This window comes from Solea senegalensis, linkage group LG6 (assembly GCF_019176455.1).
Source record: "Solea senegalensis isolate Sse05_10M linkage group LG6, IFAPA_SoseM_1, whole genome shotgun sequence".
NCBI classification, from domain to species: domain Eukaryota; kingdom Metazoa; phylum Chordata; class Actinopteri; order Pleuronectiformes; family Soleidae; genus Solea; species Solea senegalensis.
Window position 1 is genome coordinate 22,032,954 of NC_058026.1, and position 18,303 is coordinate 22,051,256.

At 39.9% G+C, this 18,303-nt stretch overlaps 2 protein-coding genes across 2 annotated transcripts in view; both read left to right on the forward strand.

The window, feature by feature from the left end:
* The first annotated feature begins 632 nt into the window (after window positions 1-632).
* LOC122770478 (suppressor of cytokine signaling 1-like) lies at window positions 633-9,333 on the forward strand. Its single transcript, XM_044027350.1, has 4 exons — window positions 633-774; window positions 4,132-4,546; window positions 6,573-6,760; window positions 8,274-9,333. Exons 2-4 carry the CDS (start codon window positions 4,289-4,291, stop codon window positions 8,596-8,598), a joined length of 771 nt encoding a protein of 256 aa, XP_043883285.1. The 5' UTR covers window positions 633-774; window positions 4,132-4,288; the 3' UTR covers window positions 8,599-9,333.
* A 2,204-nt stretch (window positions 9,334-11,537) lies between these two features.
* LOC122771695 (caskin-2-like) overlaps window positions 11,538-18,303 on the forward strand; it is a 37,733-nt gene continuing 30,967 nt past the window's right edge. Inside the window, 1 exon segment of the mRNA XM_044029406.1 lies at window positions 11,538-12,184. Coding sequence (XP_043885341.1) covers window positions 12,091-12,184 — 94 coding nt within the window. The 5' untranslated portion in view covers window positions 11,538-12,090.

Below are 18,303 nucleotides of genomic sequence, written 5' to 3' on the forward strand. Positions count from 1 at the left end.
GTTCCATTGTATAGACGAGTTTACAACATTTGTGTGACGCGACGAGTAACTCTTAAAACTCAGGGGTGTCAAACTTGCGGCCTGCGTGCCACAGGCAGCCCCCTTGTAGATATCCTTACATTTATGATTGTATTAAATAGTTTTAATAGTTCTAACATTTATTATATTTGTAGTTGATTTCTGCATGTTTTTGTTCATCATCACGTTCTCTGTGTATGAAAAACAAAGACTTTTACTTTGAAAGCGTGTGCAGTGGTCATCCTGAATATGTTTCACTGCAACTTTGCGATGGATTTCCAAGATATTTTAATTTCAAATTTAGAGGCCCCTGCTGTAACAATTACATTAGTTTTCAAATGTTATTCTGTAAAAAACTGTTGTTTGAAGCCTGCATTGTACAACTGTAAAAAAAAAACGGGTCCTCACAAAGATAGAAACACAGCACACACACTGCTGGCAGATCACGTGATTTCACAGAATCGGCGCTGGAGTAAAAAGAAAGTAAAACAAAAGCCCAGCTGAGAGCAGCTCACACGCGCGCGCACACTCAAACCTCAAACACGCGCACTTATCGCTCCCCTGTCACTACCCAGTCACGATCTTTTCCTTTTTTCTTTTTTTTTGTTTGCCCTTCTTCGAAACAAATGAACGGGCGCGCTGACTCCGCCCCCTGCGGTGGAGAGAAAAAGTGAAAGTAAAGAGAAGCTTCTGCTCAGGACGAGCTGTCGCTTCAGTGCGACTTCACATCAACCACAGACTCTGACACGGTGGCAAGTAAGTCCGCTTTATTTCACCTGCGTTACTGCACATGTTACAGTTATGTTGAAATAGGGTGTGTCGCCTTTAACACGGTCAGTGGATAAAAAAACTCGTTTTTTTTTAATTCAATGTCAGGTTTATTCAGATTCCGATTATTTGTTATGAACATGTTAATACAAATAAGTGATTCGTTTATTATAGCCCATTATCGCCGTGACTCAACTGATAACCACTTCTCATTTGCAATAACCACATAAAAGAAAAGAACAATTTTACATCATATAATAAATACAATACATTAAGAAGTGAATGGCTACATCAGAGATATTGTATTATAAACAATAGATTTATACAATGAGGGGGAAACAAGAGATCACCATCATTGTTATTATTATTGTTTATTTGTTTAGTGGAAGATAAAGTGTTTATTTCTCATTATCACGTATTACACATGTAGTGTGTTGCTATTCTTTTGTTTTGTCTGTTGTTTTTGCTTTACTTAACACTTTCTTTAAATGTTCTATGATCAAGAAGTTTATATTATTATTTGTCACTTTTTTGGCCCACAGTGTTTGAATATTCACACATTTCTTTTCTTTTTTTTTTCACTTAAGTTAGTCCTTTAAATCTCATTTAAAACCATCAGTATGATGTGAAAGAGTCGACTGTTATGTGTGTGCTGTTGTGGCTTTTCTGCACAATTTATACTAGAAAAGGCGTTAAAGGCATCGTTTTCTTTCAAATACAGTGACGCTTTATCCATACAAGTGATGACGACGTCAAAACAAATCAGTATAAATCAGAGGCAACCGACTGCATTTGTTAGTGTTACATTACACGTCATTTAGCATCCAAAGCGACTTACAAGGGAATTGCGTACAACATGCCAGTGGTGGCGTTAAACTTGCGACCGTGAAATCTTTTGCACACAGGGTACCAGTCTTAACCACTGAGCCACCCCCACCCTACAGTAATTGCAAAAGCAGTGCAAAAGAGAATTTACACAACACACGGAAAACTGCTCTCAGTTTAACACAGACCTTTATCTTCACTAAATTATCAAAGCCTAAGGGTCAACGTTACAAGCGAAGGCAACATTTTTACAGTCACTCAGACGGGATGGAAACCAAAACGTCTTTTTCATCAGGTGTGAGACAATGAAAGAAGACTTTGAACTAAAACACTTTATTATGTTAAAAATGTAGAACGTGCCTTACAAGAGAAAACAGCGAAGGTCTTTGTCGAACACTAAATACAACTTCTTTTTTAATCTTTTTATCAGAAAGTGAAAGTGTTCGTTTGTCGTCATTGTAATCTTACACTCACCCTTCCCAGTGATATGATTTATAGTCATATGACCATAGACGCACACGCACACACAATTACACTATTGTAGGATAAGGGACGTATTTCTTGTTCTTGTTTCACTGTCATGCTTTTATTTCATCCATTTTCTCCCTTTTTTGCTTCTTCTGTTTGTTGATCATGTTCAACTTTATTTCTATTCTCTGCGTGTTGTTGCGATTCTTGCTGAAGTTACTGTGCAGCTGCAGTGATTCAATATATGATATTGATTCATTTCAGTCTTAATTGGACGGTGAGTTTTGGAGTTTAAATTGTGGCCGTGGACGCTTGTTAAGCATCAGGCGGACACATCTGGAGACTGAACTGGTGAATAATGTGTTGCATTTAGAGACAGTGACTCATTATGTGACTTAGACTGGGAATAAGTCAAGCGGTCAAGTGTAACTAAACACTGACACCACTTTTTCCAGGCGATGAATCGATTACTAAACTATTTTGATCATCGATTCATCGATTTGAAGCTTTTTTTCATGATTAATACAAGAGTTCTGATTGTTTCAGCTTCTTAAATGTGAATAAATTCTACATTTCTTTGCTCCACATAACAAAGAAATCATTAAATTATTTGGGTTGGTGGCCAAAACAAGACATCACGATTACTTGATTAGTCATGAAAATAATCGGCAGATGAATCGATTATGAAAAGAATCGATAGTTGCAGCTCTAAACCCGCGTAGATGTGTGTGTGTGTCTAGTTAATGTTATTCATTTTTAATCTACAATTATTAATCTACACAGTTTAGTGTTAAGTATTAAAATTATACATCGAAGTAGAAATCGCACCACAGCCTACTGCAAGTCAAAATATCATTTTAGATGAATTATTGTCTTGATTTATACACACGTTATTCTGCAGAGTCACAGATCTGCACAAATACCACACAGTCATCATTTAAACATGTTTTTCCAATGAATGACCTGATAACGCAAATCATATCGCAGTTGCAATGCCCTCCCCCTTTGTATGTAGCTATGACTTTGTCCACGCCCCGTGTTCTGCCTCCGACTCTCCCTCACTCCACCCTCTGGGGGTGTAGTTACCCTTAACACTGATGTAGCAGTATCTAAAAACAGTAAAAACAGGAAATATAAAGAACTGTGTGAGTTAAGTTTGACACTAATTGAGACGACAGGTTAAAAACATGTAATACTTGCTTCTTTGTTATATGATTTATTACTATTTACTATTCCTTCTTCTTCTGCTCCCTTTCAAGCAGAATGTGGACATTTTGTGTTATTTCAAATTGCACTTTCTATTTTGTCCATGAATGAATGAATGGGATAAATAAACTGAATTAGGGATGGGAGTCAGTATCGATCAGGTCTTAATCACTGGATCGAATATCGGGCACGGACTGTGAAAATGTAAATAAAAAAGTTTGGGCTGTTTATTTCTTTATTTTGGGGAGAACAATATTTTTTTACTCATTTGTAGAATGATGTCTTTGAAATGACTCCGTTAAAGGACTACATTGGAATAATATAACCGTATCGGTAGATAGAAGTTTTTGATATCAGTATTGGACACAAAAAGAGTGATTTTGGGACATCCCTAAAATAAACTAATTATGGCGATGTACTGTAATCCACAGAACAGCTTCTTTGGAATAAACTGGCTGTTCCCTGTAACTCTCTTATCAACTGGTCATGACGTCACTCCTGTTTCCTCATTGGTATCAGTTTTATTTAGAGAACCATAATGGACAAATGCCCCTGTTTATCCGCTCTCTGTAATTTACGCTCCAGTAATTTACTCATCCCAAAAGGCCACGCCCTTTTTGACCATCTCTCATTTCAGTGACTGGAAACCAGTTACAATAGAAACTAAAACTCAGCTCGTTCATATCCATTTCCTCCTTCACAAACTGTTCCTATGTCGTCTTTGCTGCCTCTGGCCCAGGTCGTCATTGTGAATGAGAACTGGTTCGCAATGGATCTACCTGGTTAAATGAAGGTTAAATAAATAAAGGACAGGATGTTTGACTGTGTTGACTTTTCTCTGAACAGATTCAGCTCCTGCTTCCCCTCAGCGCTCTGTGGTCATGTTTGTCACCCGAGATTAAAACCTCAAACTGACATGGAGTCACAGAGGAGACCGAGCGGCAGATGAAGAGGCAGCGAGACGAGTTGGCGATGGAGCATCTGCCGCTAGACAGTGAAGGGAATGGTGCAAGAGGCGTGGAGGAGGATTCTCCTTTGTAGGATGGTCAGAGACAATCTTGATCAAACAGCACAGCAGAGCCAAAATCAGAGCCAGGCGGGTGAGACGCAGGGGAGAGGTCAGCGCGCTGAGGAACACGCGGGCCCCGAACGCAGCACAGACAACGTCAACGCCGACAGCAAAGAGCCGACAGAGAGCCAGCTAGATTTTCTGCTCTGGAAGAAACTCAGATTAGAGCAACAACCTGACACCTGGCACCAGGTCAGTATCAAGTGAACACAGCAGCATTTCATTTAGTCAAGTTGGAGCCGTCGTATTTCATTTCTGTTGTTAAGGTCGAATAACACAATTGTTCCAAAAGTACTGACGGAAGAATTTGAACTTCTTATATTCATCATTAGTCATTATTATTATTATTATTCATCATAAATAACAGTGATATTATTTCTTACTAATTATCATTAGTACACCTACAGAAGAACTACACATGTAAACAAATGAATGTGTTAAATGACACAAAAAGTGACACAAACACTTCACAAACATGGCATTTTTTTTATCACATTAATGAACAAAGATTTAGTTTATTGGACAGTATTTTATACAGTATTGTAAAAGTAGTTCTCAATTTAAAGACAGAAAAGGTGAAATTAAAGAAATTGCTTATACAGTACTTAAATGGGGCACAGCCCATGGCCAAGTCTGAGCAAGAATCCACAATATTGGAATTTTTGACGATATACCGGGAGTGTTTGGGTCCATGTGCAGAGGTCATTCAGTCTCTTCTGTCGTGAAATCAACATAATATTTACCTGACTCATGTCACAGCAGATCCAGTCCAATTCATTTATAAATCTCATTTAAAAACAACGTTGAAGACCAAAGTGCAGATGTAGATATATGTTTTCTTCGTTGTGCAATTATTGCAAAAATGAAATGTAAGTTGTCGAGGGCACAAGCATAGAAGACAAGGAGGTAGCAGCTCATTTAGTCTACGGTTATAGTTGTTGGTCATATCAGCAGATCTCGGTGTGTGTGTAACAGTGATATCCAATTATATATTTTAAAGCCAATATCTGCCCATAACTATACTATCGTGCATCCCTAAATAAACAAAACAGTACTTAAAAGCAGGTCCAAGAGTCTAATTTGTTCCACCATTTGAAAATGAAAATAGAGTCTCTCTGTTCATGCTGTTAGAAATGCTCCTTAAAATTATACTTGTTATACATTTTTAAAATCTGTGTGTGAAGCAATGGTGTAAAGGCAGAGCAACCCCTACATGTGCATTTTCAAGGAAAACAATAAGGAGAATACCCCATAATTAAAGTTACATACAACACTTGCACACTGAAACCATTTTACTAAGAGCAGAGTGGGTTTTATCAATTTTAGTGTTAGTGTTAGCTTTTTGTAATATGTAATATAATTTTCCAGGTGCAACATTCAAAAAGGTGTCTCGAATACAACCTTTCAAAATGAAATCCACTTCTTATGAACCCAATAAATTTACAAAGATGACAACGAAGCACATTTTCACTAGTTAGTTTTCTAAACACACAATCCAGTTAGTTTCAGTTAGTTATCGTTGGTTTTTAAAACTCTAGTTCTTATTTTTATTATTTAACCAAAATGATTTTCCAGTTTGAGTTTTTGTTCATTTGTTAACTATAAGTAGGGATTGGAATCGGTATCGGTCAGTATCAGTCCGATACAGGTCACAGTCACTGGATCAGATATCGGACAGATAAAAAATGTAGAATCCGATACAATCCAATAATCCTATGTATCACATGCTTCACTATGCACAGACTGTAAAAATGTAAATACACTATTTCTTCTTTTTGGAGAGAACAACATTTGTTACACAGTTGAAGAATGAGGTCTTTGAAATGACTAATGTGTCGTTCACAGCTTCATACGTTCATACATGGTCTACAATGACTGCAGATACTGGAGTTTATGATATTGGAATCGGTAACGGACACAGAGAAGGTTGCTTGCTTTGAACTCATTGAGTGGAAGGCACAGAACAAGCGGTACATTGTCATGTATGCCTCAGGTTGTGATTGTTTAAAGGTGTTGAGCCAAAGGTGTGTGTGACGAGGATAAAGAGCTCTTTTGTCAGGACTGTGTTGTTTACTGTGTCGCTGCAGTAAAAAGCCGCCGCATGCCTGAGCTATGATGCTTTCAGGTTTTTCCCAACACAGAGAACTGGCTCATGAACTGTGCACATGTTGACCCTCCTCCTCCTCCTCCTCCTCCTCTTTCACCTTCTCTTCTGTAGCCGGTGACCGCAGGTGACAGCGAGCAGTTACCCACACACCTCCGTCCGTTCAGCAGTCCCGCCGAGTATGAACTGGTGAAGAGCACTTACCAGCAGCTCCAGCACAGCGGTTACTACTGGGGACCGATGAGCATGGAGGAGGCGCACAAAATACTCTCACAGACATTACTGGGCACCTTCCTCATCAGGTAACTCCTCGCCATGTTCATGTCACACGCCACTAGAGCCGGACAATAACGATAATTCTCAACTTATGAAATCTATTTATTATTATTATTATTATTCTTATTATTATAATAATAATAATAATAACAACGATAATAATAATAATATTACAATAGACTTTTCAGTGTCCCAGATTTGTGACAAGTTTCGCTATTTTTTTTTGCCCATAAAGACGTTTAAAACGACGATAAACTGTTTTACTCCGAATCTATTTTTGAATGATGTGACATTTATTTGTGATACTGCGATATCGACTTCCCCTTTCAGCCATATATGGCCGAGCCCTAATCACTGCGACTACTGTTACGTGGTAAAGTCAACTCTTTGTGCCAGATGTTCTAAAGAGGGGGATTTCCACATTAATGTGGTTATAAAACAAGTCAATTGAATAAACCAAGTCTTTTAAAGTTGAACTATTTCAGTAGTGGGAATGCAAAATCAGTATTTCTTTTAACGTTGTGAACGGTGTGTCTGTTGTTTACTGAGTTACATGAGTTGGATTTGTTTGTTTTGTTTTACTTTCATTTTAAAGAATAAGCACAAACGCAGACTCTACATGCTGCACTGTCTGTGCCTCCAGAGAGTTGATCTTTTTCATCCGTGAAACACTAAGGAAGAATTTCACACTTTGATGATTTGATGTGAAACGTTTGAATACATCACTGCATACATATATCAGAACTGTTTATAAGAATGGACATTGTTGGATGTCAAAGTTACGACAGACTTAACGTGTGTTTTTTAATCAGCATATTTTTTGGTTTTCACATAAAAACACCTGGAATGGAATCACAGAAAATGTTTAAAAAGTCTTGAAAAATCAAAAAGATTTTGTAAAATTCGTCAAAACTGGTTCTCGTTACTTTTCTATGTTAGCACGGACTTTTGCTTTTATCGCTGCTGCTTATCTCAGTGATAGATTAAACATGAATACATAAATGTGCATTTTCTTTTAGTAAATCTTTGGAAAGTTGGTTAAAATATGGTTTAATAGAGACCTAGTTATTGTCTCTAGACCAGGGGTGTTGACCAGTCCAAGATCAGAAATATGAATTTAAACAGCCAGACCACAGCATTGTTTCTCAGTAAAATAAATACAGATTTTAAATATTTTTTATTAACTTTACCTAAATGAGAACATTTCAAATATGAACAAACTGAAAACAAAAACAGAAACAAATAAGTGCTGACCATTGAGTGTGTCATTAGGAGTTGGTAGACCATAATGCACAGAGCTAGACCAGCATATTATGGGATTTGTAATTATGAATGGTGTGTGTGTGCTATTTACCACCGGCCCATTAAAATAGACATAAACAATTATTTTGCGGGCTGGATATTATTGTATCTCAGGCCTTGACATGTCTGCCCTAGACAGCCTTTAAAAAACCTCTTCTGTTTTTTTTACACTGTTAAAAAGTGCAGTAAGACGAGTAAACGTGCACAAACTGACAGTGTGGTGGTGTGTTCTTGCAGAGACAGCTGCCAGCCCAATGTTTTCTTCACCCTGAGCTACCAAAGCGAGGACGGCCCGACCAGTGTCCGCGTCCAGCTCAACAACCTGCTCTTCAGCCTGCATGGCAGCCATAGGAATTTCCCCTCATTCTTCACCCTTCTCACCTATTACACATCCTCATCCTGTAAGCTGACTGTGCCCTACCGCCGGCAGCGCCCGGAGAGCCTAAAGCAGGCGTGCAGGAGGGCGTCTGTTCGCACACATGGCGCAGAGGACATAAGCAACTCCCCTGGACTGAGTCTTCAAGTCAAAAACTATGTTCGCGCGTACCCGCACTGTATATAAAAGCACGGGTGGACAGAGCTGTATGTGGTACTATGTAAAGTTTAAAATATTGTTAAAAACATGTTTATTTGCACATAATAAATGGACAGAGTGGTATAGTTTACAGTAAGTATGTGGCACGTGTGATTTTCCTTTTGACTGTTCACACAGGATACAGTTTCAGCGAAGCCTGCGTTACTTTGTGACGTATACAGGAGGCTGAAGAAGCAACATGAATAACAGATGATGCGGCTCTTCAACAGTTCAAGCTAAATTATGTCATTGTTTCTGAACACCCTCATGTGTACCCTCATTCGGCACAGCTTGAAAAATACTTTTTTGTCCCTCGGCTCTCGTTTGGGGAGTTTTATTTTAAAGGACTGTGGAAAAACCTGCAATTTGTGCCTCATCCCGGGTGGAGTCGATCTTCCTCGTCTGTTCCAGATCAGATACGATCATTGAAATTGGAACAGTACTTCAGTGTTCTACTGTTTCAATGGCAGGTGGCGCCACCGCCACCTACAGAGTGTTGATAAATGAACAAGTGAAATACTTTTAAAGAAGGAAAATTAAGTTAATTCGAGTGGCTTCTGGAACACCATCTGTTATTTTTTTATTAGGGAAGCACTTAATAACAGTAATAATAATTTTATTAAACCTTTATTTATCCAGGAAATATCCGTTGAGATTAATAACCTCTTTTTCAAGGATGTCCTGGCCAAAATAATGAATAAATCATGGATGATGCCAGTAAAATACAATTTCCTCTAATGAATGCATATATATTTATTGTTATTAGTTAATCTTAATTAATTAATTGGCATTTGACATGTGGAAAATAGAGCATGTTACAGCAAAACATGTTAGAATGTTATTTACATTCGGTCAGGTTGGTCCCTTGTGGCAGCGTTCTCTGATCAACCCTCCATCTGACCTCGACATTTCATTGTGCAATACCAGTTGTTGTCGTATAATGACAAATAAAGATTCTTTGCTTTGCAGTGTAAATTAGTATATATATTTAAGGCTAAACAAACACTGGATGTGGACTTAAACAACGGTCTCAGTTTGAGGAGAAAAGCACCTTTTACTGGTCTTGAACAGAACAGGTTTCCAAAAAGCACAAGGCAACAAAAAACAAAAGAGGTCAGAAAGCTAAGGTAACTGATCTTAAATCGGACAAGGACATTTACTGGTCAGCAGAGAAGACAAAGTGGCAACAGACACAGGAAACACGCAGGTTAAATACACAGGTGCAGGGATAACAATACACAGGTGAAACCTATCAGGGCAGCGCAGGTAATCACAGAGGAGGGAAACTTTACAGGAAGCAGACACGAGAGGCAACGGTAATTATTTCAAAATAAAACAGGAAACAGAACAATAGACTACTCGGGATGTTACACATACAATCGACAGTGCACCAGGGCCTTTACTGTCTGTTCCACTCAGTGACAGAAATGTGAAGACAAATGTTGTAGAAACATGTCAACGCCAGACTAAAGCAAGGCCCTCACCTATGCATGTGCATATAAGAGGCTTCTTTTAAAGCTGTAGTGCGCAACTTTTTAAATGTTAACACATTTCATTCATTCTTTTTTTGGAACTAAAACCAAAGTGGGGGTTCATTTGAGTGAATTTGTCTCACGCACAAACTTGTTTTTATCTCTTAGTGAGGACACATCATAGACATTCCCTAGCCCCTAACTTTAACCCTTACCCTAAAACCAGGTCTTGGCCCTGAAAAAGCCCTTTAAAGTTGTGGTGACCAGAATTTCTCACACACACACACACGCTGGTTTTGCATACTTTACATAGACTTAATGTGTTCCCTAGCCCCTTACCTTAACCTTCACAACTAAGGGAGCGTTCACACCAGCCCTTCTTAATCCAACCCTAGTTTGTTTGCTCAAAAAGTCCGCTTTGTTTGGGTAGGTGTGAATGCACAACTGAACTGTGATGCGCATCAAAGAAGCAAACTCTGGTCCGCCTAAAACAGAGGTCTCAGTTTGCTTCAAGTGAACCAAATGCATTGTGGGTAAACACAACTATAATACATGCGTTTAGAACGATAGAATAGGATTGGATGCAGCTCCATGTTTTGCTCTTATGTGGCAGAAACAAAAGTTGCTCTGCATTAACTAACAGACAAGCGGGTTTTCTTGTTCATTGTTTGTCTCGTCTTCTCCTTCAGTAATTCTTGATGCAGCGCCCCCCTCAGGCGAGGAGGGGAACACGTTATTCAAAAGGTTCGGTTTGTTTCACTAAAGTGCAAAAGTGTGAAAACAACAAACTCGGAGTCTCCAATCGTACAGATTCCGAGGTGCTTAACCCTTAACCTACACTTAATTCAAACCCTAACCCTAAAACCAGGTCTTAGTCCTCAAAAAGCCTGTTAAATGTGTGTGGGCCAGAGAAAATGTCCTCACAACGATAGGTTTGTTTGACAACTGGTCCACACACAGCCTATTTAAGACATGTACACACTCTCACACACTTCCTTTATTAAAAAATAGTCTCTCGTCATTTGTTCTACTTCCTGTCCTAAATCTTACTGGTAGTGGCCCCTTTAGTTTTAATTAGCCCTGCATCAGGGACACTCACTCACACCCTCCTGTCCTTAAATTATCTGTCTCATTAACCAGATGCTGACGTTAAGAGACACAGAGGTCATTTTACATAAACAAAACAAAACAAGATGAATCAAAGTAAAATTATATTTCCAATGAGACAATAAACAAATCACAATAAAGTGTAGATTAACTCAGATTAAGTTAGATTTATCCACAGTGTCATGGGCTCGCACTGTCTCGTGCTGTGTTCACCTCTTGCACGCGACACAGTGGCCACGTTGTCACTGTTCTGACAAACGACCTCTCTTGACTTATGCGCCCGCACGAGCGCGCACACGCACGCGCCCTGGGATTACAACAACTGGAGTAAGCGAGCGCGCAAACTGCTCGTGTTTATGTAATGCCAACCATCGCATGTGACTCTGTGACTCTGTATGTGTGTGCGTGTGTGTGTGCGCGCGCGCACGCACGTTGGTCCGCGGCGGCACTCGGATGAAGAACTCGTGAGATTTCAGCGGTGCGGATTTGACCCATCATCCAGGAGGGCGCTCGAGCTCCATCGTTCTCCACGCGCAGGACGCACGTAGACCCACGTAGACCCGGTGAGACCGTCACGCGGAGACCATCTGTGTAATCTGTCGCGCGTGTTCTTGCATCTGGTTAGAGAGAGCGTGGACAGGTCGCTGATCTGTGGCCCGGTCTGCGGAGGAGAGGCAGGCAGAGAGGGGTCGGAGCTGGACTCCTGGACGGATCCGAGCATCCCACGGTCCCGGCATCCATCCATCTATCATCCATCCATCCATCCCTTCCTCCCTCCGCGCCTCAGCTCCAGCAGGAGGCCGGGAGCGGCGGCAGGATGTAGCAGCGGATTAACAGAGGAGAGAGGGGCGCTCAGAGGACGAGAGCGGGAGCGAGCGGACTGCGGTGGGACGGAGGGGACATGGGGAAGGACCAGGAGCTGCTCCAGGCCGTGAAGACCGAGGACCTGCTGACTGCACAGCGGCTTCTTCAGAGACCACGGCCGGGGAAAGCTAGTCAGTATATGTCCATACTCCTGCTGACACACAAACACACACAAACACACACACACACACACACACACACACACACACACACACACACAGCTGTTCTTCTCGAGACACTGCTTTGACTTTCATTCATTAGCATCACCCCTGACATTAACCATAACCAGTTAATACCTAACCATAACCTTAACCTAAACACACTTAAAATCTAAGACCTAAAACTAAACTAGTTCATCACAAATCAGGTTTCACCTCATTAGGACCAGGTTACGGGTCTCTACAGGACTACTGGTCCTGACAAGGTCAGTGTTTATGCCAGGAGAGGTCCTCAAGAGGCAACAAATACAAGCACAAACACACACACACACAAACATGCGCGCGCACAGACGTACAGTGCACCATTTAGGTTACATAGCATCACATCAGATGTCCTGACCTGGCAATGACTATGTGTTTGTGTGTGTGTTTGTGTGTGTTTGACAGTGATGACGCTGCACACATGTGAGTGCAGTCATCAAAATGTAATTAGAAATTAAAAAGGCTTTTCACCCCATTTCCCACAATTCACTATGTTGTGTGTGCGTGTGTGAAATAGAGAGAGAGAGAGCGGTGGAAGGTCCACTGCTCTCAGGACCAGGGGGATTATTGGTGTGTGAAGATTCCAGATGTTGGTGGTAATAATGTGATGACTGAGTGACTGAGTGAGTGAGTGAGAGTGTGTACACCACACGTGCAGATCTATGTGCATGTATGTGTGTGACATGGAATCAGCTGGGACTTGAGGTGATAATTAGATTTCAATTACAGCTTTGAAACTGCTCTCCTCCTCTTCCATTTCACCACCGGGTCACACTCCATTCCTCTCCTCTCCTGATGCCTTCTCTTGACACTTCCCCCCCCTCCTCCTTTAACTCTGGACTACTCTTTTCTTGTCCTTCCCTTTTCCACCCTGCTTACTCCGCTCACGTCCCGTCCACCGGCCTCCTACAGTATATCCTTTTATCACCTGTCCTCTCTCATGACTCCTTTCTGTAGCCTTTTCCTCACATCCTCGCTTCACTTTTCATTTCCTCTCCTCTCTCCTCTCTCCTCTTACATGTTTGTCTGTGAACATTCCATCAGTGCCATGGAAAAAGAAAAAAAAATGCTTCTACTCAAATGCCAGAGCAGATCAGCTCCGAGGGCTCAGTCCACTGCACACTGACAAAGAGAGAGAGGTGGGGTGGGCAGAGGGTGAGGGAGATGAGGGGTGAGGAGCAGAGTTAGAGAGAGAATGAGAGGGAGGAGTGCAAGAGGACAGGAGTAGGGAAACACTGAGATATGGATGCCAGGAGATAAAGAGACAGGAAGTGATGGGGAGAGGTGAGAGGGTGAGAAAGGGAAGTGTGTGTGTGTGTGTGTGTGTGTGTGTGTGGTATTCCTCATGTAGTGGGGACCTCAATCTGTTTACACTGTCACGTTATGGGGACAAAAATCAAGTCCCCTTAACATGAACTAGTACATTTTAAGTCATTGCTGAGGAGGGCTTAGGTTAAGGTTAGGGTTAAGGTTCGGGTACTAGTAAGTATGGTTAAAATAAGTTAACCAGAACTTAGTGTGTAAGTGTGTGTTTGAGATTGTCACCTTTAAGAATGAATAATTGAACGGGAACCCAGGTTTCCCTGCTGGATGAACTGCGGCTTACGTGCACACACACACACACACACACACACACACACACACACACACACAGAGTTGACATGTTGTGTGTTAGTCATGTGCCTGATGCTCATGTGTGTATTATTAATAACATGTTAATGGTGTGAATGACTCAGAGTGAGTTGTTTCCTTTAGATTGTCATAGTTCAATGGAAGCTATGAAAGAAACTGAAAGATGTAACTAAAGGCTGTAATTAATGTCATTATCGATTGTCTGTAGAGTGTTTACTGACGCTTTACTGGAGGAAACAAACAGTACAACAAATAACCTGTGTTGCCAGGTTGTAAAAAATCCTCCTTTAGCACAGAAATAGACTGTGACGGCCTCTCTCTGCAGTTTGAATGCAATAGTCATTGTTTTTCACGCAGTTAAGCATTAATGTTTGAGAACTGAAGAAGGGTTTTGACGACTCGGGAGACAAAGTGAAAAATAAACAATCTTTTATCATGAAAGTGCCGCGGAAAAACCACTCACATGAGGGAAAAACTACTAGTGAAAACAAGCTCGTTCTCAGGTACACAACACAAGACGGCAACGGAAAAGGGGAGACGCAGACCATATACACACACACATTAATGGGGAACAGGTGGGAACAATCAGGGAAGACATTCAGACTGGCGGGGAACACACAAGGGGAAGGGAGAGTGACATTTCAAAATAAAACAGGAAAACACAAGACAACATTGACACAAGACAACTAAACACAACCAGCTTTCTTGGTCATTTGTCAGTTTGTGTGTGAGCGTACACTGCACTGACATTCTCGACACGCTCTGTAAGCAAACTAGTAAGTTACAGTCTCATCAGTATATTACATAGTACTTTATTAAAGTGTGAAGTGTACTTTTTTCTGGCTTCATACAACAGGCGTCTATTATTCACTCATTCATCTTCTAAAGCTTTCTCCTGCTTTGTCCTCCAAATGAGGGTCGCTGGTGCCAATCCCAGCTGACATAGGGTGAAAGGCGGGGGAAGGCCCTTGTGTGGTAACCACTGCGCCAACCGTGTGTCTATTACTTGACAGATTTTGAAATACAGTTACCTTTCATCACGTGTACCTCTATCGGAAAGCTCGTCTAAGTGATGTGTCACCAGCAGACATCAGCACACAGTGACTGTGAGAAAGTCACACACACAGTGTCACTTCTCATGAGGAGTTATTTAAACTGAGAAAGACAAGTTTTTGACTCAAACTTGTCATTGTAAGTTTAAAAGTGCGTGCACAGTGTAACAGCAGAAGAAAAAACCTTCATACTTTTACACCGATCCCCTGAACAAACCAATGCTGTCACTGTTCTGTACCCAGAAGAACGGGAATATCCAGCTTTTTTTATTATGGTTATTATGAAACAACAGGAAGTACATCTTTCCCGACATCTTGCTCCTGCTGCGTCTTTATGACAGAGACCAGACAATGATACGGCAGAAATTGCTGGGAACATGAAAGTCCTGTTGCCCAATTAAGCCTTTACTTAACTATAACTCAAGCTGTCAGCAGACGTTAGACAGTTACTTACAAGGGTTGATAAATAATTAATAACTTGTTCTCCAACAATCCATCAAGTCTGTTAACAGGCTGGTAATAAATAGATTTTGGACCAGACCAGATTTTCCCATGGGAAGCACTTGACCCGTCGACTGAACTGGACTGTTTGACTGAACATTCGCTGACGAGGCTGAACTCTTTTAATGTAAGCAAAGACGTGCCTTGCAATTTTTAATAGAACGTTTTTTAACATGCTCTTTTATTTGTTGGTTCAGTGTTTTATCTTCCAAAGACAGAAATGCTCTCAGCAGAATTATAAATATCTGCTGGGGTCAGGCACGGAGACCTGCGTTCAACCTGGGGAGATCAGGCGGCTAAAAAGGCTAAAAACATTAGCAGTGATCATGATCACATCCTGGAGTGTGATCATCGGGTCACCGCTTTCTTTTGCCCCAGAGCACAACAATTAGGTTCTCCAAATCTTTCATAGCCTCAACTGTCAGACAACTAAACTCAGGGTCAGGGTCAGGTTTTACTAATTGTTGTAATCTTTGGGGTCAATTTTACTAATTGTAGTAATCTTTGGGGTCAATTTTACTAATCTTAGTGATATTTGAGGTCAATTTTACTAATTGTAGTAATCTTTGGGGTCAATTTTACTAATCTTAGTAATATTTGGGGTCAATTTTACTAATTTTAGTAATCTTTGGGGTCAATTTTACTAATCTTGGTAATCTTTGCGGTCAATTTTACTAATCTTGGTAATGTTTGGGGTAAATTTTACTAATCTTGGTAAACTTTGGGGTCAATTTTACTAATCTTGGTAAACTTTGGGGTCAATTTTACTAATCTTGGTAATCTTTGGGGTCAATTTTACTAATTGTAGTAATCTTTGGGGTCAATTTTACTAATCTTGGGTCAATTTTACTAATCTTGGTAATCTTTGCGGTAAATTTTACTAATTTTAGTTATCTTTGGGGTCAATTTGACTAATCTTGGTAATCTTTGGCGTCAATTTGACTTATTTTAGTAATCTTTGGGGTCAATTTCACAAATTGTAGTAATGTTTGGAGTCATTGTTACTAATTTTAGTCATCTGTGTGGTCAATTTTACGTATTTTAGTTATATTTGGGGTAAATTTTACTAATCTTTGTTAATTTTCTGTTTTTCTCTCTTCTATCCTATGCCCTTGTTTGTCTGACACCCAACGCCTGAACCATGTCTGTATGTTTGCATTGTGCATGTGTTAACTGATGATGATTGTCCCTGATGAATGTCCCTTCTGGGACCAATAAAGTTTTCTGAATCATCTGATTCTGAACTTCAGAGCTGAAAAAGTCTGTGACGAGGATTTTGCCACGAGCTTGCAACCAAAAGCTTTCTCATTTGAGTTGTGACGTAACTAATTTAGAATTATTATGTCATTAATTACAGCTCAAAACCTCAACTTATCAGATGCTTCCTTACATTTTACATCTCCATATAATCAGATTAGTTCAGCTGAGATTGTGATGTTGTCATGTAGATTAACATAAAGACAGCTACAGCCTGTTTCCATCTAAAGGGTTCTAAAGGGTCTTAGTACCTTAAAGGGAAACTTTATAATCTTACTTAAGTAAAAGTCTTAAAGTATGTGACATTTACTGCACTTAAGTAAGAAAAGTATCAAAAGTATTGTTGGTAGGGTGAGTTGCCTTTCAACTGGAAGGTTGCGAGTTCGATTCCTGGCTCTGCTAGTCTATGTGTGCCCTTGAGCAAGACACTTAACCCCATGTTGAAGCGTGTGAATGGGTGAAAACTGTCGAGTAAAGCAGCTCATCAAGACTCTATATAAATACAGACCATAATACCAACTCTTCATCTGATTTTATTTAGTAATAACGAGTAACAAAGAGAGTCAGAGGACATGTAGTGGAGTAAAAGTACAAGTTGTAAGAAATATAAATAACAAAATAAAGTATATATACCAGTACAGTAACAAAGTATATGTACTTCATTATATTACAACACTGGTTTGTTGGGAATTATTAGCAGATTAGATTATTAGCAGATTAGAGATTTGTTGCTGTAGTTAGTATTTGCAGCAACAGACAGATTCAACCTAACCGACGTCTCACCTGTTTGTAATGGATGTAAATCAATGATTTACAGTAAACTCCAGTCTTTTTGGAAACACTTTTTATCAATGTTTCTCCGAGGACTGCAGGTGTCGCACGTGTTAGAAATAAGAATGTATTTTCTTTTTGGAATGGTAAACAAATGCGTGTTTTGGAAATTGGATTCTGTGCCTACATGTGATTTATGGTTGGGAGAAATGTCACATGGCGTTTTGAGAGATTAAGGTTTTATAACGAAGACAGAGCAGATTTATGTGACAAGATATGGACCCTGTTTTAAGACTCTGCTGTACCTATGTTTCTTAATCTGTTTGTACTATCATTAATTATTTTTCTACTGTCTGCCCTATTATTATGTGATATGACCATTAACTGCTATTTTATATTTATATCTATTTTTGCTTCTTTAAAAAAAAACAAATAAACACATTTCTAACTTCACAGTGAGATCAATGGATTCAGGACTATAACCAAAAAAACTCTCCATCACTGTCATTTATTCACTCGCACCACCATTTGCTGCTTCATACAATAGTGCCGCACCTATTAGCCTCGAAATCCGATGCTTCTGAGAAATATAAACAATCACAAAGGTTGATTCTTTAGAATCAGTTGAGAGACACAGAGGTGATTAATCTGACGCAGCATGGACAAACAGATGTTGTTGTCTCGTAGAGCTGCAACTAACGATTATTTTCATAATCTGTTGTATTTGGAATTGATGATGTTCTCAGATGTTTTGTGACGTCCACCAACCAAAACCTTTCAATTTGAATGATTTCTGTGTCAAATGGAGCAAAAAAACCGGAACACATTTACATTGAA